General features: G+C 39.3%; 1 protein-coding gene across 2 annotated transcripts in view; it reads right to left on the bottom strand.

Annotated features, from left to right (window-relative positions):
- Ent2 (Equilibrative nucleoside transporter 2) overlaps positions 1–27,500 on the bottom strand; it is a 1,314,811-nt gene that overhangs the window by 629,082 nt on the left and 658,229 nt on the right. Inside the window, exon 5 of one of the 2 annotated variants that reach the window (XM_076213392.1) lies at positions 21,879–21,899. The exons of the other annotated variant lie outside the window; for it this stretch is intronic. Within the exon in view, the coding sequence (XP_076069507.1) occupies positions 21,879–21,899 (21 nt within the window). The remainder of the gene's footprint in view (positions 1–21,878; positions 21,900–27,500) is intronic. 2 annotated transcript variants of the gene reach the window in all.

Here is a 27,500-nt window from a genome sequence, read left to right as displayed (position 1 = left end):
GATCTTCTCTCTCTCTCTCTCTTTCTCTCTCTCTCTAAAACACACATACACGCACACACACACACACACACATACATACGCAAAAACACAGATACATACACAAACACAAACACACTCTTTCTCTCTCACACACAAACGCACAGATACATACACAAACACAAACACACTCTCTCTCTCTCTCACACAAACGCACACTCTATCTCAAACACACACACAAACTCTCTCTCTCTCTCACACACACACACACACACACACACACACACACACACACACACACAAACACACACTCTCTCTCTCTCTCTCTCTCAAACACATACACACACACAAACACTCTCTCTCTCTCTCTCACGCAAGCACGTTCACCAAATACTCTCATTTCCGCACTGCCCACGCTACCTCTATATCCGCCCTTCCTTCCTTACCCCCCCCATTCTCCCTTCCCCCCTCCCGCCCCCCAATCGTTGTCTTCCTCCCTTTCCCCGCCAAGTCCACAACCCAGCACCTTTTTCCCACCCGGGTCGGGTTGACCGGGATCTCCTCGGATCCACAATACCCGCTACATCTTCCAACCCGGCCGGGTTCTCCGTATGGTTACCCAGGTGGTGGCATACTAGGCTAGGATGCTGCTTGCTTTTGCTTCTTCATTTGAGTAGAAACGACTTCGGTTATAGTATTCTAGACTTCCGTAAGAACATCTCAAAAATGTGTCTAACATTCGCATTCTAGATTTAACTTCTCTTAGCTCGTCATTCAGCTTCTCACTAGATGACGCAAGAGTAATTTGACATTTGAAAAAAAAAAAAAAAGGATCGTAACTGAGTAGCAAAAGCGAGTAGCATGCTAGTGGGAAATGCCTAGTGTGCCGCCACCCTTTACGCGATCGGAATGAATCGGGCGGTGGCGGATCCGCGGTCTTTCTGTGATTGGCGTTTGTTCCCGGAGACACCTGGCGGCGCGCGACGAACATCTGCAGCTGCCCAGTGCACAACCCACCCTTCCTCCTCTCCCCTCCAACCACCACCACCATCTCAACCCGCATCCCGCACATACACCTGAAGATGTTTCTCGACAATATCTTCTCTGTGTAAGACTCAATATATGGTAATAAGAGACTTATTGACCCACTTTCGAAGAATGAGATAAGATGGACAGAAAATCTGTATATTTCGACCACTATCTGTGGTACTCTTCAACAGAAGAGGAACACAGATAGTGGTCGAAATATACAGATTTTCTGTCCATCTTATCTCATTCTCCGACTGGGTCAATAAGCCTCATTTTACTAATGTGCTACTACATTATATCTTCCTATATGGTAATACCAAAGACATTGAAAACTGTCGTAATGGAAATCATCAGGACTGACCAAAGTCTCTTATTTCGTCTTCTGCTACTAAGATCATCACTGACGGGCGCATTCTTAATTACATGTGAACTTAGACCCTTTCTTAATACATGCTTGGAAAGTGTTGAAGAGTTTTTTGTCTCGACTGTACACATAGAAGTACAACCTCCACTCCGTCCCTTCATCCACGACGCGTTTCAAACCCTTAATGACGTCAGACAAGCCAGACACAACAACAACAACAACAACAGGTGTGAACAAAACAAACCTTCCTCAACACACACAACATTGCACAGTTGCGTCACAATGCATTGTCTCTATTCTCACAACATTTAGTTCAAGAACATGAAAACTCCCTACACGTGACCGAAGACATGTGAAACATATGGACAACTTTTCTCTGACAGTGAACATAAGTTGAACACTGTGTGAACGTCTTTTCATCTCTCACTACTTCCTACGCCGATCATAACTCGCCAAAGACACAGAAGTTTGAGCTTTATGTTACGTGGTTCCAGAGGCGATAATGGCGGACTCTGAAGGGACCTGGGGCGGTAGAAGAGGGCGGTGTAAGACTTCGAGTCCTGTACAGGAACTCAGCGACGATTCAATTAACCCCTTCAATACTGAAACACATTTTGAAAATTTCGTTGTGGCCAAGAACGACAGGAGATTTTATTCACTTGAAATAGACGCCAGAGTGATTGGGACTCAGCAACGAAGACTCCATCCAGGCTGGAACAAGACCCTTCGTTTGAGTTCAACCAGAACCAAATCGATAAAGTGCGTCACTGTGTTGAAGTGGGCAAACCATACACGTCCGGACAATGGATAATGACGATGTCCTTCCTGCACTTTTTTTTTTTTTTTGGGGGGGGGGGGGGGTGTCCATTCAGCTTCCGAAAACTTCCGACCTGTGACTTCGGTGAGCTGAGCTTCTCCTGTCGGGTTGACGGGCCTTTGACAGAGATCTGCATACCTGCCCGTCTACATACCCGTCTTCCTATCCACATACCAGTCTGTCTCTCTGTCAGGTGGTCTGTCAGTCAGTCAGTCCACCTTAATCTGCCTGTCTTTTTCCTCTTCCTGGCCCGTCTGATTACCTGTATATCCTCCCGTCTATTTGCCGATATGTTGGTCTGTCTGCCTACCTGTCTATTCGTCCGTCAGTTCATCTGTCTATCTGCATGTCTATCCGTCCATCTGTCAATATATCGGTCGGTCTACCTTCCTGTCTATTTGGCCACCCGTCAATTTGCCTGTCTCCATGACTCCACCCATTTATCCTCCTATCTGTCTGTCTGTCTGTCTGTCAGATTGGCAGCCTGATCTAGTCAAGATACTGGTATGTTATTATACCTTTGGCCACAGTCACTACAGGAAGGAAGGGAGAGGAAGGTAGGGGGGAAGGTAGGGGGGAAGGTAGGGAGAGGAAGAGTGGAAGGGAGGAGGGAGGAGGGAGGAGGGAGGAGGAAAGGGAGAGGAGGGAGGAGGAAGGTAGGGGGGAAGGTAGAGGGGAAGGGAGGGGGGAAGGGAGGGAGAGGGGATGGAGGAAGAAAGGGAGCTAATGATAGAGAACGAGCCTGGTAGTAAGTAATACAGAGAACCTCGTGATTTCATGTGAGGATTGTTCCTATAGTCAGCGCAAGGAGAAATGACCGATAAGGCGGGGCTAGGAGATTTCCCGGTGTTGCCACACATGGGCATCCATAGCGAGAACGTGCGTGTGGATGCAATGCTTTCTGAATGCGGTGTGAGGGGGGCGGGGCCAGAGATTAGATGTAGCGGCAACGTCGCTCTCTCTCTTCCATATGCCATGTCTAGACTCGAAGAAACGAAACCTTTGTTTAGAAAACATTGCTTTGATTTTTACCTCAGTGGTGGTGTGTGACAAAAATTATAATATAATCATATGTGGCAACATTATAAAATTATAAAATACAATTATAAAATAAAATAAAATTATAAAATAATTAGATGTGGCACCACAGGGGAACTCCCAGTGCTCCGCCCTAACGGCCAGTTCTCAGTGCAACGGGTATAACCGCCTCAAGGTTGAGGCCCGGGCAGGTGACAACCCCGAAAACCTATTAAAAAATAAAATAAAATAAAATGAAATAAAATAAAATAAATAAAATAATAATAATGATAATGATAATAATAAAATAAAATGAAAATAAATAAATAAAAAACAGAGAGAGAGACAGAGAAAAGAACGAGAGAGAAAGAGAGACCCTTCTTTCTATTGGGAATTTTCGAGATTCGGAAAGAAAAGATCCGAAATTGTTCAACATTCTTTGCACCAGAGCCACTTTCTGGTCATTTTTATACACAAATTTTGAAATCCATTTTTGATCCGAATATTATGAAAGTTCCGAATTCCACAACTTTTTGAAAGAAAGAGAACTATTTTCATGATACGAGGAGCGACAATAGACGAATGAAAAGTGACTTGAACAAAAGAATACGGCCAGAAACAAATGAGAAGCGACAAATATTTCCATTATACACTGATCCAGGATATCACAATGGGAGTTTTGGAAAGAAGATGAGAATTGATGGAAAGCGAATGACAGAAGACTTGATAACCTTGTCGGACAACCTGATGGGACTACGTAGTGTAGGCCTTATGGTCTCTTGCAGTCTAGAAGACTTGATAATCTTGTCGGACAACCTGATGGGACTGCCTAGTGTAGGCCTTATGGTCTCTTGCAGTCTCCTTCATTCTTTTGTTCTTATGACTGATTCAGAAGAAAGACTTTTCCAAGATCTAAATGTAAGCTTAGCCTACACAAGGACTGATTACATCACTGATTTCTCAAACCTTTTCACTCCAGTTTCCCCTTCGTGAGTTCTCAAAATTCGTTAGATTTTTTTTATTTTCCTCCCAAACCCCAAACCCTTTGCTTTATTACAAAGTTAACAATCATAATCATCTTCTACCAGGACGGAGTGATTTTTTTTTCATATTCAGATTCTTCACATGACCGAGAAATATATAATTTCCAACAGCAGTCCATAAACCTCCGACCTCCGAAGTTCTTGTCATGGGGGTCCCTATGGACCCCCAGATTGAGAACACCTGGTCTAGATCTTCATCTTAATGAGGTACATGTGTCAACGCATCACCCTAGTCGGACACATAACGCGCAGGTTGGATACTATGAAGAAGACGTTCGTGATCATATATGATCATTAAGATCTGCAGTAGCAAGCCCACTGTTAGACGTTGAAGAACACATGATGACGAGACATGCACGAAGACTGCAGACATACAGAAGACGTTCGTGATCATATGACCATGAAGAGCATTAATATCATGTTCACTGTCCAAGAACACATGATGACAAGACGCACATGAAGACAGACAGACAGACACGTCATACCAAACACCATCCAAGGTGACGGGGACGCTGAAAACCAGGTCGTCGAGAAAGAGTCCAGAATTGGGGTTCTGTTCCAGCCATCGCCAGGTGATTTTATTCAGGTTACAAAAACCCTCGAGTCTCCAGTAACCAGTGACCACTTGAATAATTTTGTTTTGGCTAGTCCCGGGCTACTTTATTCAATTTTTGAGGGACACCTATGGACGTCAGGTAGGTGTCACGCCTTTTAGTACCTAATGTGCAATATAAGTCGTGTTCAATTCATTGTGTACAACTTTGTGTAGAACGTGTGCAACAATGTGTACCATTGACCCGTACATAGCGAGGTTCCTTTTTAGGTATAAGAACATATGAAGGAGACTGCAAGAGACCATAAGGCCTACACTAGGCACTTCCATGACTCCCGCCAGGCGATTTTATTCTGTAAAAGGACTACAATCCTCATTCAACCCTTTCAATGTCAGTTTTATTTTTTCTTGTTGACGCCAGATGATTTTATTCAGTTTTGGGAGCTTTTTGGCGACAGATTCGTCAATGTCATACGGTGCCAACAGGTGTGGCGTCTGGCGCCGCAGAACCTCTGGAGAACAAAGAGAACAGGTGTGATGAACAAGTGATGAAAAGAAGACACTCGTATCACCTACATTTAGCCCTATCATTGCGTAAGTCTGTGTGTGTGTGTGTGTGTGTGTGTGTGTGTGTGTGTGTGTGTGTGTGTGTGTGTGTGTGTGTGCGTGCACGCGCGCATGTGCAAGGTTAAGAACCAATTTGGTCGCTCCTCTTTGTCTTCCCTTAATCTTATTTATATTCTCTGCCTTATACGTATTAGGCTACGTATGATTCACCACGGTCGTGGATCACGTGTTAGATTCGTGGTCGACAGCTATTACCCTCGCGGTTGAGAGCTCAGAGCTCATATGGCCCGATTTATGGGTAATATTGTGACCTTACACACACACACACACACACACACACACACACACACACACACACACACACACACACAGCTCCTTGCTTGCCCACCAGAGTTGGAGTGCAGGCTCCCAGTGCAGTGATGTTGATTTTTTTTCGGTGGGGGGGGGGGGCTAGCTTGGATTGCTGAATTGGCGGTCGAGACCGGTACCGCTGCACCGTCGAGTCAGTGTGTAGATGTGTGTGTGTGTGTGTGTGTGTGTGTGTGTGTGTGTGTGTGTGTGTGTGTGTGTGTGTGTGTGTGCTTGCGTGTGTGTGTGTGTGTGCACGCACATACATGTGCGTGTATTGTTTACCCAGGTACACTCATGCACGCGCATAAATGCACGGCCGTTTACGCGTGCTTGTATACATAAACACAAACATAAACTCCCTCGCAGGTAGCCCTCCGTCGATCAACACTACCGAACACGATCCTCTTCCCACAACAGAAGCTTAAGATGTTTATATGTATATTGTAGTTCCTTAAGAATGCCATGCATTTAGAAAACACCTTAGAGGTGGTTTACGTACGGTCTAACGGTTCGTCGAACCCGGTTCGACAGACACGTGTTTAAAGTGATGTGTGAACGTGTGAACGGGGTATATGGGGTTTAACCAACGTGTTCGACAACCAAATACCCCGTTCACACATCACTTTAAACACGTGTCTGTCGAACCGCGTAAATCCCCCCTTAGAACATGTCTTAGTCTCAAGTTCCGCGATTTTTATGTCGGTTCGCCGTACCAGGAACGAACATAGCGAAACACTGACCCCAGCAAAGAGCTCCAGAGGGTCAGCATTGAGCAGCTGGGGTTGAATTGGCATTATTTAAGTGTTGAAATAAGAGGACTTTACGACAGCAAACCATAAGCCTAGGCAGAAACCACCACCTTTACCATTAATACACAGAGACCCGAACACGTGGCAATCGTCGGGGTGAATCTCTATCAGCCAGGAAACTGGTGTGTACGTGTGTGTGATTCACCATAGTCTTGGATCACGTGCTCGACACGTGATCGACAGATTTTTTCCTCCCGGAAGAGAGCTCAGAGCTCATATAGGCTATGACCGTTCTATGGGTGATGTAACCTTACACGCACACACACACCCAACTCCCCGCCCACGAGAGTTGGAGTAACGACTCGCAGCGCAGCGATACTGAAATTATATCGGCCCTGAATGGGATTCGAACCCGGACCGCCGTAGTAGCAGCCTAGAACTCTACCACGAGTGTGTGTGTGTGTGTGTGTGTGTGTGTGTGTGTGTGTGTGTGTGTGTGTGTGTGTGCGCGCGCGCGTATGTGCTCTATTTGCGACCATGGTATCACGCAGTTGGGGAGCGTGCACATCTTAATACATGTGCGCATGCGCATAAGCGAATGTGTTTGACATATCACAGATGGGGCGACAGATGTCACTGCGTATGACTCACTGTGATATCACTTAAGAACATAAGAATGGAGGAGACTGAAAGAGACCCTATGGCCTGCACTAGGCAGTTCCAAGTCCTTTACCACCTGTTATCCCCATCCATAAAGTTATCTAACTTTATCTTAAAACAACCCATTGTTTCAGCGTTCACTAATTGGTCTACTCCATTAGTTAACTACTCTGTTGATAAAACAGTTCTTGTCTATTTCCTTCTTAAAGTTGAACGTGTCGACACACACACTTGCTGGTGTTAAGTTGGATAACTATTACCCTTCTGGATGAGAGCTCTGAGCTTATGCATAATGAATGGCAAGTACTGTGACCTTAGGTCCCAGTCACACCAAGCTACTTGTTTCCGACCACCGGCGGCCAGGCTGATTTGTGTTGTTCTTTTGTTTAACATAAAAAGAATTCAAGACAATGCTGTAATTGGAATGGATCCCCCCCTCCTCCCCGTCATGAAAATGAAATAGCCACCTGGCGCTAACCATGAGTGAGAGAAACAAACGTGCCACTGTCGAAGGAGGGGGTCGGAAACAGGTCGTAAGATTGGTGTAACTGGGGTATTACATACACACCCACCGCACTAGCATCCTATGTCCTTGTTCAACCAAATCCTTCAGGGTATATAAGTGTATATATATAGATATGTATATATATATATATATATATATATATATATATATATATATATATATATATATATATTGCTGAATAACCACAAAGGAAACCGGAAAAGAAACTAAAATTCCCAAGCGCTTTCGTGATATTTCACATCTTCGGGAGAATACGTATTCTTCTGAAGATGTGAAATATCACGAAAGCGCTTGGGAATTTTAGTTTCTTTTCCAGTTTTCTTTGTGGTTATTCAGCAATTTATTAGATCACGTGGTTCTGTGATCTTTTTGTATATACATATATATATATATATATATATATATACACATATATATATATTCTTTTTTAAGCTGAGGGGGCTGAATAGGGGTAGATTGAGGTTCGAACCCTGACTCGATAGGACAATAAGGATTAGAATCCTATTGTTCCGAGTCTAATCCCTTAAACGGCTTGAACTAAATGTCATCCGAAAACGTCAACTTGATCCAATTCTTCGAGGAAGTCGAAATTCAAGGTTCCGAAGCCATGACCGTTATCATCGGTAACCGGTGCGAGCAAGATAAACACTGGCTCATCACAACTCCCTAAAACGGTGGTTTCCAAATTAGGGGCAGGCCTCCCCCTAAGGAAGTGTGAGAAGGATACAAGGAAGGTGTGAGGTCATCTGCTATATATAAAAAAAAAAAAAAAAAAAAAAAATGATAATAATAATAATAATAATAATAATAATAATAATAATAAATAAATAATAATAATTCCAAGAACGAGTATATCTCATTACATACGTGCAAAGTACAATTCTCTGAGTCATCCAAACCTGTTTTCTATTAAGATATGAATAAAAAAATATGTAATTTCATATAAAATAATAATAATAATAATAATAATAATTCCATGAACGAGTATCTCTCATTACATACGTGCAAAGTACAACTCTCTGAGTCACCATAACCCGTTTTCTATTAAGATATGAATAAAAAAAATGTAATTTCATACAAAAACAAAAATGGTAGGAGGGCGTGCGTGTCTGCTGGAAGCAAAACGTGAGCATCATATAAGACAGTTGGGTAACCACTACCCTAAAACATTAAAATTACCTTAAACCCTTTACATACCGGAGGGTCCTTTTCCCTTCATTCAGTATGTCGCCAACTTATTCTATTCACTAGAGGTGGGCCACGAGCAAAAAAAATTGAAGTCCGATTAATATGCGATTAAAAAAAAAAATAAAAAAAAAAAAAAAAAAAATCAGAGTAATCGGATAATCGGGCTTCCGATTATCGGATAATCGGGCTTCCGAATCAGACCGCCCACCTCTGCTCTTCACCCCCATAGTTGCTCTTCAGTGTTCGAGAAGGTTCGAGTATTGTCGAGTCTACCTTTCCGTTGCAGTTATCACTTCTCTCTTCACTTCATCTGCTACCCGGCTACTTCATTCAGCTGAAGCGATCCCCTTCACTAGGGATAAAAGTGTCACTGGCATCGAACATGTGTGACACTTGTTGATCGCCTACGCGCGCAGCGTCAGGTGTCCACGCGCAGCTGTCCGGAGGACCCGGAACACCTGTGCCACTTGTTGCTCCTCTGGAGGTCTCATGGTGATGCCATATATGGAAGAAGTGCTGAAGATCAAATTGAACAACGGTCCCATATGTCCAGAAGTCTCAAGGCTAGAAGAAGAAGAAAATGAGACAAGAAGAAGAAAAAGAACAAGGAAAAGAAGTAGAAGAAGAACAACAACAACATCAAAAAAGAATATGAAGAAGAAGCAGAAGAAGAAGCAGAAGAAGAAGAAGATGAAGAAAAAGAAGAAAAAGAGGAAGAAGAAGAGGAAGAAGAAGAAAAAGAAGAAGAAAAAGAGGAAGAAAAAAGAGGAAGAAAACGAAGAAGGAAAAGAAGAAAAAAGAAAAGAAGAAAAAGAGGAAGAAGAAAAAGAGGAAAAATAAAAAGAGGTAGTAGAAGAAGAAGAAGAAAAGAAGAAAAAGAGGAAGAAGAAAAACAGGAAGAAGAAAAAGAGGTAGAAGAAGAAGAAGAAGAAGAAGAAGAAGAAGAAGAAGAAGAAGAAGAAGAAGAAGAAGAAAAAAAACAGTGCTTTTGCCCTTTTTGCACGGGACAAGTGTTCAGAGGGACAACGCCATAACATGACAAAAGGCCCATAATAACCTACATTACTGTAATAAAAAATCCCTCGGGAGTTGGATCAAGGAAATCTATGGTTTATCAGAGAAGTGCCATTACCTACATAAAAAGATCAAGTAGCAAAAACGAAGAAACATGCTCGTTTCAGACGCATCGACTTTTCGCCGTACGCCGTACACGACACGACGTCGTGCTCTCAAATAACCATGGGTGTCTATGGACGTCACACGTTACGACTACGACCACATATGAAAACGTCCATAGACACCCATGGTTATTTGAGAGCACGACGTCGTGTCGTGGTTGGCGCACGGCGAAAAGTCGATACGTGTGAAACGAACCATTAGGTCCTCGGAATTTTCTAGATGTGCTATCTTGAGTATGTGGCTCTCTGTACCTCTATTAAGATTTCTACCATTGGTTTTATTCTTTTTATTTATTCTTTTATTTCAATAATTCTTTAGTGATATGTGAATTAAAACCTTTTCTTTACCAATACATACTACCATGGAAAAGAACAATTCAGTATTATGGTGATAAAAAGATAACCCAGCTCGCTGTCAGAAAAAAAAATAGTTCTATGAGTTTTGTATATCATACAGAACCTCCTGGCAACTCAGTTTTCAATTTTCTCAGACAGTGAATTTGATTAATTATCAATTACAAACAGTCTTATGGAACATATTTCTCTAACTATACCTCATATAAAATCTAAATACTCACTTTAATAGTTACGAAAACATTATTATATGTCAATATTTTCGTACACAAATACAAATACGAATGCAAGAAATGGACGCACATAGAAGCACGTAACCCCACAAATATGCCACAAATGTACATCTACACACATGTACATACATGTACACATAGACCTACAACCACATACACACACATACACGCAAGCACGAGCGTGGAAAGACGTACAACTCTATTGGAAGACAAAGAAGGTTAAAAAAAATAGTTTTCTTTCTCTACATATATCTTTTCCCACTTCTGTACGGGGTCGACATAAAGAAAAATTCCATCTCGTGAGTTTGGATATTTACGGACAGAGGAGGCTAGTTTGAGATCCTAAAGTGGCCGAGAATGAAAGGTGATGACAAATATCGATAGTAGGGAGTGGAAAGGGTGGTGGAGGGGCGTGAAATGGGTGGGAATAGCTACCTCACTTATAAGGGGGGAAAAGTTCTTGGTATGTAGAGTGTGTGTGTGTGTGTGTATATGTATGTATGTACGTATGTATGTATGTATGTATGTATGTATGTATGTATGTATGATATATATATATATACATATATATATATATATATATATATATATATATATATATACATATGCGTACATAACCACTAGGAAAAAGTAAACTAACGAAGCAGAGCGCTTTCGTGTAATTACATCTTCAGTGGTTATTTACGCATTTGTGAACACACGCTCCTAGTGTTTTTATTGCACACACATATATATATATATATATATATATATATATATATATATACATACATATATATATACAGTACATATATATTTATATATGTATATATATATATATACATATATATATATGTATATATATATATATATATATATCTGAGTGAAGCGAAAGATGATAATGAAAATTTTATCACCCCAGAGAGTGACTTTTCTGGTTTCATATATCAAAATATCACAAGTGAAAATGTGCATCAAGCACCAAAATGAGGAATGAATAAATTAACAAAATTAAAAAAGAAATCTGCAGGTAAAATGAAACAGACAAGGAGAAAACTCGAAACAACGAAAAGGAAATGGTAGGAGGAAATAAATTAGATGAAAATGAGAACGAAAGGAATATTCAGGAAGGTGTACCGAAAAGCGATAGTGGGTTATGCTTCATGAGAGGGAACAAGTTATGCTAAAAGATATTGAACCGCAAAGGAACGACAAATAACGTGGAAACAATGTAGCCAGTGAAAGAAGAGGTGGACAAGTTTTAATGTGGAAACAGGATAATGTGGAAACAGGATCGTAGTACATCAAGAACTGAAAAAAGTTTAAAGCCATAAATGAAGTATCAACAGTGATGTATGAACGATTAAAGAAAAGATTAGGTTAGGTAAGTATGTAATAGGGATATGACCAATAAAGACTAAGTTAAAATAAGAATCCACGGTGATTGACAAAATCAGTAAAGTACGGAAATTCGTAAACAAACATAAGAAAAACAATGTTCTGAGAAAACTATATGGGCCAAAGAAACAAAGCGAGAGAGAGAGAGAGAGAGAGAGGAGAGAGAGAGAGAGAGAGAGAGAGAGAGAGAGAGAGAGAGAGAAAGAGAGATAGATAGATAGATAGATAGATAGATAGATAGAGAGAGAGAGAGACAGAGAGAGAGGGAGAGAGATAGACAGAGACAAATTATGTATCAAGGACCAAATCTGACATCCAGAAAAAACTGGAAAAGGAATTGTATTAGAGGGTGATTAGATAAAGAATTCAGAAGGTGGTATCGAAGGAGCAAAGCAGAAGTAAAAATAAATATATAGAGTTTGAAGGTGGTATATACCAATGCGGATGCCTTAATATCAGTTAGGTTACAGACCAAGGGACAAATTTAAATGAGGAACAAAGGTTGTAATCTTTCTTGTTGTGACTGAACTAAATAAATATAGCGGGAAAAGAAAAATATAGATTGTGGAGAGGGAACAGAGAAGAACAAGTGAGGGCGTGTGACGACAGCTGTGAAGAAAATCATGAAGGTGGATATTGTGGAACTGTGAGGAAGGGAAGGCTGAAATAACAAAGGTGAAAATGGCAACAGAGGGTAGTAAAACAGACATTAAAGTGGTATATGTTCCCAACAAGACAAGAGTAGGGAGTGAGGTTGAATACCAAGAGACACGGACGATTGTTTGAAGAAGAAGAAAAAAAAATAGCCCTGATGGGTGACTTTAATTGTGGGTACGTGAATTGGGAGGAGCAGGAAGCTAATTAATAAGAACAATTCTGGGAAACAGGCTATTAAATTAAACAATGGGCAAAGTAATGATACAATGGGGTAGATATATAACAAGAGAAGAGGTGGTATACCAGCCACATTGGATTTAGTTAAAATCTTGAAATACTTGGGTCCTATGAGGCTTAACTATGAAATAAGAAATTGAAAAAAAAAAAACCGAAGGAGGAAAAAGAAGTAGGAGTACTGAAATATACTAGTTATAAAAAAATCAAGAATATTACAGGAGAGATTTATGATGTGTTTACGAACATAATATTGTATTACATGTCCAAGAAAAGACACTTAATTCACTCCAGGTGGACGTATGATGCAGAAACTTGATAAGAACCATGACATAATAAATCAAAAAGATAAGGAGGAAATTTCAAAGACTAACAAACAAAATAGTTTGTAGCCTAGCTGGCAAAGCACACAAAGACTGACTAAACTAGAACATTAGAAGAAAGAGAAATGTGATAAGACGTTTTCGGATCCATGAAAGAAGACATTGAAAAAAACAAACAGAAATTGAGATATAGACAAGTTGTTTGAAGGACATTGAAACATTTGTCCGCACAGAGACGCTGATCTGTATGGAAACGTGGAAGAAGAAATAGTGCAATAAGACACCATAAGCAAATTTAAAGCTAAGTGGAAACACAAGACCTTACCCATAGATACCTTGTATGGGGTATGAACCTTATACGCTTTATGAAATCAATATCTAGGAGACTTTAGTGACATCCCTACGGACCAGAGTCACACAACATTCTTTTATAATCGGAGACTGATCTTAAAAATAAAAAATAAAAAAGGGGGGGAGGGTGGTAATTCTTAACCTCTGCTAGAACTCTCTTCTGGTGCTCTCTTTCAATCTCTCTTTTACAACCTCTGGTCACTGCGGCTAAATTCTTTTACAAATACCATGCGAGCATAGCCCTTATCCTAAGCCCTACATCTAAGCAAATACAAACACAATTTGCTGGTACTGTGGTTAGCATCGATGTCTGCAAATACTGCAGATCTTAATCCGCGTCTTACTTAAGGCATGAAAGCTTCAACATACTACAAGCCGTTACTATCCCTCCTTGAGCAAAGGTATGTATGTTTCTTGTGAGTGTATGGTGAGAGTATTAACCATAAATGATACTATCTAATTTCTGAGCTCTCATCCAAGGAAATAATAGCTGTCAATCACAAGCCCAACACATGATCCAGGTTTAAGTATACTCACACGCGCACACGTACACAAACACCCACATACACATATACCGATACACACACCTATATATACGCACACATCTATGTACGCATACCCGCAACATAGACACATACGTACCCACAGAAACACGCACATATGTACGTACACACACAAACATACATATATGTACGCACATATCCATGGACACTTGTACCCTACATACACACATACGTACCCACACAAACACGTACATAGTACATACACACAACATACATATATGTACACACATATCCATGGATACATAGGCCCCATATACACACACGTACGCACACAAACACACACATGTTCGCACACACACGAACATATATATATATATATATATATATATATATATATATATATATATATATATATATATATATGTGCGCACATATCCATGGATACATGCTGTAAGCCCCATATACACACACGTACGCACACACACACACACACATACATACACACACACACATGTACGCACACACACGAACACACATATATATACACACATATCCATGGATACATAAGCCCCATACACACACACGTTCGCACACAAACACACACACGTCCGCACACACACAAACACACATATATGTACGCATATATCCACAACACACACACGTACGCGCACACACACACACACATGTACGCACACACACGAACACATATATGTATAAACATATCCATGGATACATAAGCCCCATACAGACATACACACACATTCGCACACAAACACACACACGTCCGCACACACACAAACACACATATATGTACGCACATATCCATGGATACATAAGCCCCATACACACACACACGTACGCACACAAACACACACCTAAACATACATATATGTACGCACATATCCATGGATACATAAGCCTCATATACACACACATTTACGCACACGCACACATATGTCCGCACACACACAAATATACATATATGTACGCACATATCCATGGATACATAAGCCCCATACACACACACGTACGCACACAAACACATACACAAACATGCATATATGTACGCACATATCCATGGATACATAAGCCTCATATACACACACACGTACACACACAGACACACACACACACACACACACACACACATGTACGCACATATCCATGGATACACAAGCCTCATATACACACACACGTACGCACACAAACACACACACATGCACGCACACATCTGTGTGTAGCCTACACATGCCCACCCGCTTTCTCACATACCAGCTTAAGCCAGAGAAGCTCTTCATACGTCATCACTTCCGAAATCAGCTTTTCTATGTCATCATATATCCTCCTCCAGTTTCAAGACACTCCGCCACTAACCATCGTAGACACGCCCGCCCGCACGCCCTCGCTCACACGCCCTCACGCCCACATATGGCCCCGTATGGGAGGTGCTGAGGGTGTGGTTTATGGGCTCAATATTTTTGGGGCTTTATTGGTATCCCTACGGACCTGAGACACGCAGGCTAGGAGGGAGAGAGAGGGTGAGAGAGAGGGTGAGAGAGAGGGTGAGAGAGAGGGTGAGAGAGAGAGAGAGAGAGAGAGAGAGAGAGAGAGAGAGAGAGAGATAGAGAGAGAGAGAGAGAGAGGGAGAGGGGGGAGTGTGTTTGTGTGTATGTTTGAGAGATAGATAGATATATAGATAGATAGAGAGTGTGTGAGAGAGCGGGAGCGTGTTTGTGTGTGTATGTGAGATAGAGGGTGACAGAGAGAGAGAGAGAGAGAGAGAGAGAGAGAGAGAGAGAGAGAGAGAGAGAGAGAGAGAGAGAGAGAGAGAGAGAGAGAGGGAGAGAGACCCACATTCTGGAAATCGAGTGTTAACTATGTGGTCACCCTTCCCTGAATAAAATAGCCTGACGACAGGCAAAAGAAATGTGATTAGCAGTGAAATGGGAAGGGAAGAGAGCGAAGGGAGGGTGGGGGTCTAAAGGCACCAAGTGACCTTAGGACACTGGCGGGACGTTGACAGACGGGAGATCTCTCGCCGGTACAATTGCCACCAACGCTACGGCTCGAATTCAGTCCATTGTTTACAAACCGACGTGACGTCACAGGTCCAGCTTTGGGTCGTATAAGGTTACGACAAACTTGTGCGTCATATAACTCATATTGGGGACATTTGTACCTGACCTAAAATACACCTTGAGTATGCAAATACATCCTCTGTTGTTGTATATATTGTTGTTGTTGTTGCTAATGTCAAAGGCCCAATTTAACTATAAATTCTATAGAGATTAGATCCTGTACTAAGGCGAATAGTTAGAACTAATTAAATCATCCGAAAGAAAATAATCGATGTAGAAAGTAGCATTACCTTTGACGAAATTTGTACAATTAATATTATTAATGTTTTACTCCATTGATGATGGCTAATGTATTACCACAGTTTACTACATCTACTATTACTACTCATATGAATATCATTAGTACTCGTAATGCTACTACTCTAACTACAACAACAACAACTACTACTACTACTACTACTACTACTATTATCACAACAACGAAGATAATAACGATAACTATGACAACGATGATGACAACTACAATATCAGGATACCGACCCTAACACATACACACACGTCGCTATACTCAATTTCCATTCCCTCCCTTCCTCCACTGGGTCAATCCACCCTACCTCGTCCACCTCATCCTCCGTCCATTCATCCATTCGGTCTCCTCAACTCTTCGAAACCCATTTTCTTTTTCATCTCACCGAAGTTTCTCCGTTTTCTATAAAGCGTGGGCCATTCACAAGGGTGTTCAATATTTTATCGAATTCACGTTTTCTACGATAATTACAGGATGAGTAAATGTTCACTCACTGTTCAGTGTTATATTAGTCTATAGCATAAACTCTTCGTTAAAAAGTACAGGAACATTAAACGAAAGATCTTTATTATAATTCACATCTACAAACACGCGCGCGCGCACACACACACACACAAAGGTATACATACGAGTATAGATATACTTATATATATCTTACTCAAATATGTTTATATAAACGCGCGCGCGCGCGCGTGTGTGTGTGTACGTGTGTGTGTGTGTGTGTGTGTGTGTGTGTGTGTGTGTGTGTGTGTGTGTGTGTGTGTGTGTGTGTGTGTGTGTGTGTGTGTGTGTCTTCACTTTCGAAACGGTATCGAATCGATAATAGCCCAACATTCCAAGGCATCAAAACCTTCAAATAAAATATATTTACTCTGTGATCAGAAGATTCCTTATATAAACAACACAATATCTTCTCTCAGCACCACAACTAAAGTCGACAGATAAATCTTCATATCCTTGAATTCACATTTATCAATTCAATTAATCACACATAACGTCAAATATGATTCAGTTTAGATTTTTGAAAATGGGTTTTATGAACCGATCATTAATCAAAAGAAAATAGAACGAAGCATCATGAAAACTATATATCATAAGACCTGTTCTATGTGCATGAGTTTCGTTCATAAATTTTATGTCAGGTCAAAGTTTATGAAATGTAACTACACATTATAAAACAAATAAACAAATAAATAAATAAATAAATAGATAAATAAATAATGAACAATTTTATTTCATAACATATCGAAATGTTTTCCCACACAAACACGTTTTCTAACAAGCCTATGACGTCATGTCGCGTTACTAAAACGATCGACAAAACCATCTGGGTCCGATGCAGAGCGAAGTTCAATGGAGACGGCGACGGACGAAACATTTGGAAACTAGGACTGCCTGCATAGTCATCTTCAGAAAATAAACGTCGAAGTGAACGATTGCGGAGGTCAAGGTTACGGGAGTTCGAACTGTGCCGCCAGCGAGTTGGACCAAGGGCATGGCACATTCAATTCTACGCTACAAAGTTCTCTGTGAGGGACACCGTCCTAGCCTCTTGATAGGGGAAGTTCGCGACGTTAAATAAAATCATCTTAAATATATATGTTTCGCCTCAAAGGCGAAACCGGTCAGAAATAAAGTCTCTTGTTCTCAATCGTGTCTTTCCATTCTTACCATTCATAAACCTGTCATGATGTCACAATATATATATATATATATATATATATATATATATATATATATTATCTACAGAGTAAGCATAAGTCTTTCCCTGTTTATAACAAGTCATATCACAAAGATCATTGTAGGCAGACATAAAAACTTTACCATTGTGTAGAAAAAAAAAACATATTTAGTCTACATTGAAGAGTGCTTGGTACAGCATCAATGGTCTCTTCAGTTGAGCACTAACTACCAATTCTTTTGGAGTCTCTCACTAAATTACTTGACCCTCCTTAGTAAAACCTGGTGGATTTTGTCTTTGCTCATTTCTACAAGAAAATAATTTATTCGTCTATTTCTTGATTAAATATCTATTTATTCATTTGTTTATTTATTCGTTTAATTTTGTGCGACAAAACACACCGCGTTTTCTCTTTCATAGGAAACATTTTGATGGAGAAAATAAATTATTTCGTCTCTGCAATGCTACATTAACTTTTCTATCTAGAACGTTCTAGATTGTGTGTGTGTACGTGTGTGTGTGTGTGTGTGTGTGTGTGTGTGTGTGTGTATGCAAATGTGATATATATATATATATATATATATATATATATATTTATATAAATTAAATCTCTCTCTCTCTCTCTCTCTCTCTCTCTCTCTCTCTCTCTCCCTTTGGACCAATCTCATCGCCTCTAAACGATACCAACAGAACCAATTCAGGATCATGAAACTTGATTACTTTCATGCATGAACAAAGTCATGCAACTGTGCTTGGCACACAAGCCCACACGATCCTCTTCAAGAAGCAGCCCTTGCAACAAAACTGACACTTAACATCTTGAAACTGTGGCGCATTGTATAGCTTCTACTGTATCTTAGTCACTTTAATTTACACTCTAGAAAGACGTACGGTAGTATTCTTAAAAAATATCTCTCTTCATATAAATCTTATATAAATCCTTGGAAGGGAAAGATTTATATAGGGAAAGATTTATTTAAGAATATTATCGTAAAAACCTTACGTGTGTGTGTGTGTGTGTGTGTGTGTGTGTGTGTGTGTGTGTGTGTGTGTGTGTGTGTGTGTCTGTGTGTGACGTCACAGATACCACGTGACGTACTTTATTCAATAATGACGTCATTCTATCTCATGACGACACTGACACCCTGTGATGTCATTTCGATTGATGTCACTGATATATTACGACTCTGATATCATGAGGCAAAACTTCCCCAAGAATGACGTCATTATATCGCTGTGTATTTTGATACTGTGACGTCATTTCATTAGGACCCCCTTTGAACGACCTCAATACTGACCGTGACCCCTTTGTACCGAAACAAGGTTATCTTAACGGTTACCAATGTTAACTGCATTATCCTAACTCAGTTTAACATTTTACAGAACTAACTAACGTCATCGTTTTTCTTCAAGTGGATTCAAACAACAGGGTCAATTGAATTCACAGTATGAATGTAATAAAGCAATTTCCTGACTCAAGATTTGAGTAATTAATTAAAATATCATAAGTGTTTGCATACCACACATGAAGAAACACGTTAAGTTTATTCCCATAGCAAGGATTTGAATATACAGACCGTTTATTGTTTGTTTCACAGGAGTCCGTTATGAAGAATCAAGACGACTTTACGTCATCAATGACGTCACGGACATTGCTGGGCGTCCCATGTGAATCGTGTCAGCTAAAGAACTCGACAATACTTCTGATGTACTGAATGATCAAGATTATGTAAATAAATAAATAAATAAATATATAAAAATAAATAAATAATAATAATAAAATAAAATTAATAAATAACAATAAAAATAATAAAAAAACAGTCATGAATACTGGATATTTTTCGAATTGTGGGGATTTTCAACTGAGAGAGATATCTTTCCATTGTAAATACCCAATTCGTGCTCTCCTGACTTCTATCGGTGTTTTGGAAAAGAAAAAGATATTGTTTATGACCGTCACAAAATTAATTGTCGTTACGCACAGAAAATTGCTTCCTGCGTGAAACATACATTATATCATCCTGCAGGCAATCAGATCTCTCTCTCTTCCCGTGTATGTATGTATGTATGTATATATATATATATGTATATATATATATATATATATACACGTGTATATATATATATATACACACACACATACATATATATATACATATGTGTATGTGTGTGTATGCATAAATTTGTGTGTGTGTACATGTCTCTGTGTGTGATAAAAATATATCCAGTTTTAATCAATATATACTCATATACTGCATATACGTAAAAGTAATGCACACACACACATACACACACACACACAAGAGGAAGAGAGAAAATTATTGACACCTAACAAATTTGAATTTGTATTTCAAAATTGAATTTGTATTTCATAATTGTTGATTTTCAACTCCCTGACATTTCACAAATTGTTTAAAAATAGAAGAGTCTGTTGAAAAGTGTGAAGAACAAATTATTGTCATATTGGAGGGAACACATACACACACATACACAAATGGCCAGCTGTAGTGGCTAGCGTCTTATCCTGACAACTCAGGAGAACCGAGATCGAGCCTCACTCAGGGATTGAAAAGCATCACAATACGGTAACTAGTAACTGTCTCCCTCTATCAAGTTCGTGTGTGTGTGTGCGTGCGCGCCTGTGTGTGTGTTTGTGTATGTGTGCGTGCGAACGCGAAAGGCCACAACATGACCCATAGTTCAGGTCATATGAGGTATGAGGCTCTCATCCGGGAGTGTATTGACTTTCAATCATGAGTCCAGCACGTGATTCAAGATCCTGAAGTGTCACCACCCCTCTTATCAAAACGAAAATTGAAAGGTGTTCCCTTAATTTAACCCCGGTTGCTGGAACTGATGGTATTATTAGGTAAGCACAACTGCAAAAATATTATTCTAAATGACGAGCAACGGGCTGCGCCCGACGCCGCTACGCAGTGGCTCGGCCCTTCGGGTGAGCTTGGTTCGCTCGCAGCCAATCACTTGTCTCCGTTGCCGTGACGTCACCTCTCGTCCAATCAGCCGCCTCCGTTGCCGTGACGTCACCACTCGGCCAATCAGTCGTCTACGTTGCTGTGACGTCACCACAGTCAGAGCCAATCAGGGGCAGGATGAGACGTGTCACCTTCAGGGATTTCCGGTTTCCGGTCCGATTTAGATGGATATCAACAGGAATTCAGTTATTAGTATATAGAATTTTGTATAGTGTATAGTTATAGAATACATTTTAGTATTCAGAATTAGCGTAATTCGTTCTGCTTGGTGTTGTCATCGTTTCGATTTTTCATTTAGTATCCTATTTCTATTGTCTCGACGGTGCGATGATAATATATTTTCTCTAATAAAAAAAATCCATTTCAGAAATATTCAAGCAAAAAAAAATGTGGTTAATATCTGAATATATATTCTTATCTTCCTTTGTTTTCTACTACTTTTAAAAACTATTCCGCCTCTCCTATATGGCGTACACGCTGTGTAAGCAAATCAAAATATCAACATCACAGCTTTCTTTAATACAAAAATAATTACTCATCTCCCTGTGGATATCCCGTTATTTATTGAAATTTACACAAACCATCAATTTATCTACAATTTCCTACCCTATTTCGACACCTCAACGACACCAGAAGCGACGGTTTGACCTTGACTTCCCTCCCGCATTCATTCATCCATGCACTAATCAACGACTTCCTTCTTCCCGCCTCACCGACCCAAGTGACGCGTCGTCGACTCGGAAGCGCGGGAAAATCTCTCTCTACTCACCTCTCATCTTCCTTATGACAGCTGCGAGTAAGAACGCCAAGATTAGAACACGTCAATATAAGACGTTCTAAACGTCATACTGTCGTTCTCCAAGAATAGTGCAGTCCTTGTGGAAATCAGAAGATGCAAAACAACTATAAACAGTGTAGGCAGCAAATAATTATAATACAAGAATGGTATCGTGTACAATATGGTAATGGTTTCATTAAACAAATAAGTAAATCAATACATAATAGATACATAAACATATCAATCAATTAATAAAATAAGTAGATTGTTAAACATATATAAATGAGTAAATAGAAAATATTCATTCAGAGCAACATAATAATGTTTGCAGAAAAGAAACTAGCAGAGCGGTTTTCTCTTAAGAGCGACAACAAAGAAAACGTACCATATTTTCTTTCTCCAGAGTCCACTTGATGTTGTGTATCTCAAAACGCATTTCCATAACAAAACGTAAAAACATAATTATCATTTTAAAAAAACACATTACCCAGAGATGTACTGACACAATACAAATAAACATCTTTATAAAAACGTTAGTTTAAAACGAGCGAATCTTTGGCGATATTTGACGAGTAAATTAAATTCAGTCGCAGATAATAACTTTTTTTCACCCCGTAATGTAGCAGTAAGCCATTAATATGCATGATGTGGTTCCTTGATACAGAAGAAGATATTCAAATAAACATTTCACATTACCGCAAGTGCTTCAGCTGAGTTCACACATTTGGTGGCTCAAAATAAACTAGGAAGACCAATATGCTCGTAACGGTTGTCAATTGTTTGTTTGTTTTGTTTGACTGGGTATTTTATTTATTTTCTTCTGCACACGTCTATCAAGTTTCTTAAATATTAATGCAACTATTTTGCAATCCATCTTCACTGCGGAAAGTGATATATATATATATATATATATATATATATATATATATATATATATATATATATACATATACTGTATATATATATATATATATATATATATACTGTATATATATATATATATATATATACTGTATATATATATATATATATATAATATACTGTATATATATATATATATATACTGTATATATATATATACTGTATATATGTATATATATATATATATATATACTGTATATATATATATATATATATATATACTGTATATATATATATACTGTATATATACATATACATGTATTATATACATATATACATATATATATGTATATATATTATATACGTATATATATATATATATAGATATATATATGGTATGTGTAACTGACAATGTTCACATACATACACAGGAAAACATGTATAATTACTCGTTTTCTCCAAGATTCTTTCTCTCTCTCTCTCTCTCTCTCTCTCTCTCTCTCTCTCTCTCTCTCTCTGTGTGTGTGTGTGTGTGTGTGTGTGTGTGTGTGTGTGTGTGTGTGTGTGTGTGTGTGTGTGTGTGTGTATGTGTGTGTGTGTGTGTGTGTGTGTGTGTGTGTGTGTGTGTGTGTGTGTGTGTGTGTGTGTGTGGGTGGGTGTGCGTGTGTAAGCGCGTGTGCGTGCATGAGCATATGTGCGCGTGTGTGTACGTTTTTGCATTCCTCCATGCACGTGTGTACACAACTATGACCTCACCGGACATTTCGCCCTCCGCTCAAAACCAGTTTGGTCCGGGCCGGATCCGGCCACCTGGCGTAGGCGATAGATATCCAGAACGGACCGGTCTCCGTGCAGGATTCGAACTGGACTCGGAAGTCGAGTTTCCCATTCTCAGCACGTCCTGCAAGCACCCACTGTGCAATAATGCGACCTTCACGTGGGTATTAAGTACCTGGATATCATGTCTTCACCAAGACATTAAGAGTATTGAAGGTTTCTGAAACTTGTAGCAATGGACTTAAATAGGACAAATTTAAGTTTAAGAAGGGAATAGGCAAGAACTAGTTAACTAATAGTGATTAATGAATGGAATGGACTTAGTGAGCGCTGAAACTATCAGTTGTTTTAAGAAAAGATAACTTTATGGACAGAGATGCGGGTGGTAAGGGACATGGAACTGCCTGGTGTAGGTCTTATGGTCTCTTGTAATCTCTTCTATTCTTATGTTGTAGTCTTTCTCAAGATTTCATGAGCTTTCTGAAGCTTGTCGCTTTGGTCAGAATTTCATGAATACTGAAACTTTCTGAAGCTTTCTTTGAACTTAACTATCTCCCGTTGATGTACGTTAGAGCAGCGCAGTAACTCAGCGGATACCACCTTGAACTCATGAGCAGGTGGTCGTTAGTTCGAGTCCCGGTATACACTGCAGGCTTGCTGGGTTGCTTCAGGACATTCCTGGCCAGGCGGGGAGGCGACCCAACATAGGCAAAAAAAAAAAAAAAAAAAAAAATAATAATAATAATAATAATAATGTGTATACATTGTGATGAATGTGGATAGAAAGGCGATGGAGTCCGTTTTTATCAACATCCATGATAACATCAATAAGAGGACTGGGGATTTAATATGGGCTAAAGCAGCAGCACACTTTATTGTAATGAATAATAAACACAGAGCCCCTGATCCAGACGGACGTTTCAGCCACGCGAACAACAGGAGGATACTTGGTCCACCTGCTGTGACAATCCGCCACACCGACAGATGAGGTCGAGTGGGGGACCAACCTGACACTTTGCCACGTTCCTTCTTTTGCCATATATATTGACCAACTTGACTTCAAACTATGTTCCTCTGAAGAAGCCACTCAGGCGAAACTAGTCAGGAATAAAAGTATTTCCCTCAGCCCGTGTTCCCTTACCTCCTATCCACAAATAATAGTAATATTAAATAAATAAAAACGGCTTGCTGCAAATGACAGGGTTTTGCCTACCAGAGGTTTCTCACTTCCCACTGCGTGGGATGAGTTAACGCAAATTAAACGAGTGTTTGGGTGTTGAATGTATTAACACACACATACACACACACACACACACACACACACACACGTCATACGAAAAACTACACACCTGCGCGCTAATATGAAGACACTCAGACAAACCAGAACTGTATTCTTGGCTTTGCGTGCGTGAAACGAGGAGCTTACGCTAAGAGTCGCTTAGCTGTCAACAGGAATCAAACTGAGGCCTTTTTACTTGCGAAGCTGCGTTGGAGGCTAACACACCACAGTAAAACATATCTGAGTTATAACTAGTTTATATTTCTAAAATTTAAAACTTAATCGTTCCTTATTTCTATCCATCTTAAAGCCTTCGTTACCATGGCGATATTAATCCTTATATCTCTTTCTAAGTTCAACTCGTTTCAGCCGAGCGGGCAACTTTAAGAATTTTATGTTGGTTGTCGTAAGGAATCCCTCTTACCAAGGTAAGCGATACTAATGAATAATAATAATAATCGTAGCAAAAATAATGGGAATAACGATGATAATGATAATGGTAATAATAGTAATGATAATGATGATGATAATAATAATAATAATAATAATAATAATAATAATAATAATGATGATAATGATAATATTAATAATAATAAATAATAACAATAATAATAATAATAATAATAATTAGATAAGCACATGAATGTGACGTCATCTTTATGACTATATGTCAGTTGAGCACAATAATGACATCTTGCGTCCGATCCCACGTCATGAAGTCAGCGTATTGATGTCGTCGCCTAAGCGTCGTCAGTTGACCGTGCACGTGACGCCTTGACCTGTCTGCTTGGCTCATATCAGGCCACGTCAGCCATATTACGTGCTCCCTGGTGACGTCATTACGTGATAACGTTATTGCATTGTAACGTCATTACGTGATAACGTTATTGCATTGTAACGTCATTACGTGGTGACGTCATCACGTCAGCCATGCTCCCTGGTGACGTCATATGTCATTACGAGATGTCATTACGTGATGACGTCATTGCATAGTAACGTCATTGTGGTGACATCACGTCAGCCATATCAAGTGCTCCCTGGTGACGTCATGATATAATGACGTCATTACGTGATGTCATTACACGATGTCATTACATGTTATTACATGACGTCATTGTGATGTCATTACACGATAACGTCATTACGTGATGTCACTAATGATGACGTCATTACGTGATGTCATTACACGATAACGCCATTACGTGATGTCATTACATGATGACGTCATTACGTGACATCACGTGCACATTTAACTGACGACGCACAGGAACATCACGTTGATGAGCGTGGGTAGGATGCAAGATGCCATGGTTGTGCTCAACTGACATATAGTCATTAAAAAACTACGTCACATTCATTTTTTTATCTATTTATTTTTCATTTATCTATAAACATATAATCATTACAATTATCACTATTATTATTATTATTAAATATTTTTATCACTATCATTATTAATATTATCAATTATTATTATTATTATTTTATCATTATTTCATTATCATTATTATTATTATCATTATCACTATCATCATTAATACGTATTATTATCATTTCATTATTATCATCATTATTATTAGTATTATCATTATCATTATTATCACTGTATTATTGCTACCATTTTCATTTATCATCATTATTATAATCATCATCACTAATATTATCATTATCTTATTTATCCATTATTGTATTCTTGTTATTCTTTTCTTTATCATGATAATGAAAAAAGCTAATGTTATGTCTCCCAACAAGGCTGGCTTCAATGTCACCCCACTTGGTTCCAATTATCCAAACGATGACGTCATATCGCTTCATATGTCGTCACGTGACCTTTCAAGCCAATCTTGTTATCCTAAACGTCGTTCTTGTGGTAAAAGCAAATCTAATCTATTCTAAAACTATCTGCTCACCAATGGGATATACCAAAACAAATTAATAGACAAGTACATAAAATTAAGTGGAAATAAGACAAATAAGAAAAAAAATATGGAGGGAAGGCTGGTGTGGACACAGAGAAGAAAACGGACGAAGACGACGACGATAAAGACGATCGAGCGGATAATGCAGCACGCATATATATATATATATATATATATATATATATATATATATATATATATATATATATATACATATATATATATATATATATATTTAAAATAGTAATGTAGAGCGAACTGTTGCTAGGCGATGAGGGAAGTAAATGAAGCATAAAAGAAAACGCATGTTGCATGTAAGACACACTTGGAAGAGTTACCTTAAAGCGCCTGAAATACACACGCACGCACGCACACACACACACACACACACACACACACACACACGCAGTACCTGGTTTGAATCCTGCCCAGGGCCGAAATTATTTCGGTATCGCTGCGCTTCGGGTCGTTACTCTGACTCTCGTGCGCGGGGAGTTGGGTGTGTGTCTGTGTGTAAGGTCATAGCATTACCCATAGATCGGTCCTACGAGCTCTGATCTCTCTTCCGGGAGGGAAATAGCTATCGATCACGAGTCACGAGTCTAACACGTGATCCAAAGACCAAGTGAATACACACACACACACACACACACACACACACACACACACACATATATATATATATATATATATATATATATATATATAATATATATATGATATATAATATATATGTATATATAGACATTTTATATCGTAGGATGGCAGAGTGAGGTG

Source organism: Oratosquilla oratoria, chromosome 31 (assembly GCF_046742065.1).
Source record: "Oratosquilla oratoria isolate Oo_2021 chromosome 31, ASM4674206v1, whole genome shotgun sequence".
Classification (NCBI taxonomy): domain Eukaryota; kingdom Metazoa; phylum Arthropoda; class Malacostraca; order Stomatopoda; family Squillidae; genus Oratosquilla; species Oratosquilla oratoria.
Note: the sequence above shows the minus strand (reverse complement) of the source record. Positions and strands in the feature narration are given on the sequence as shown.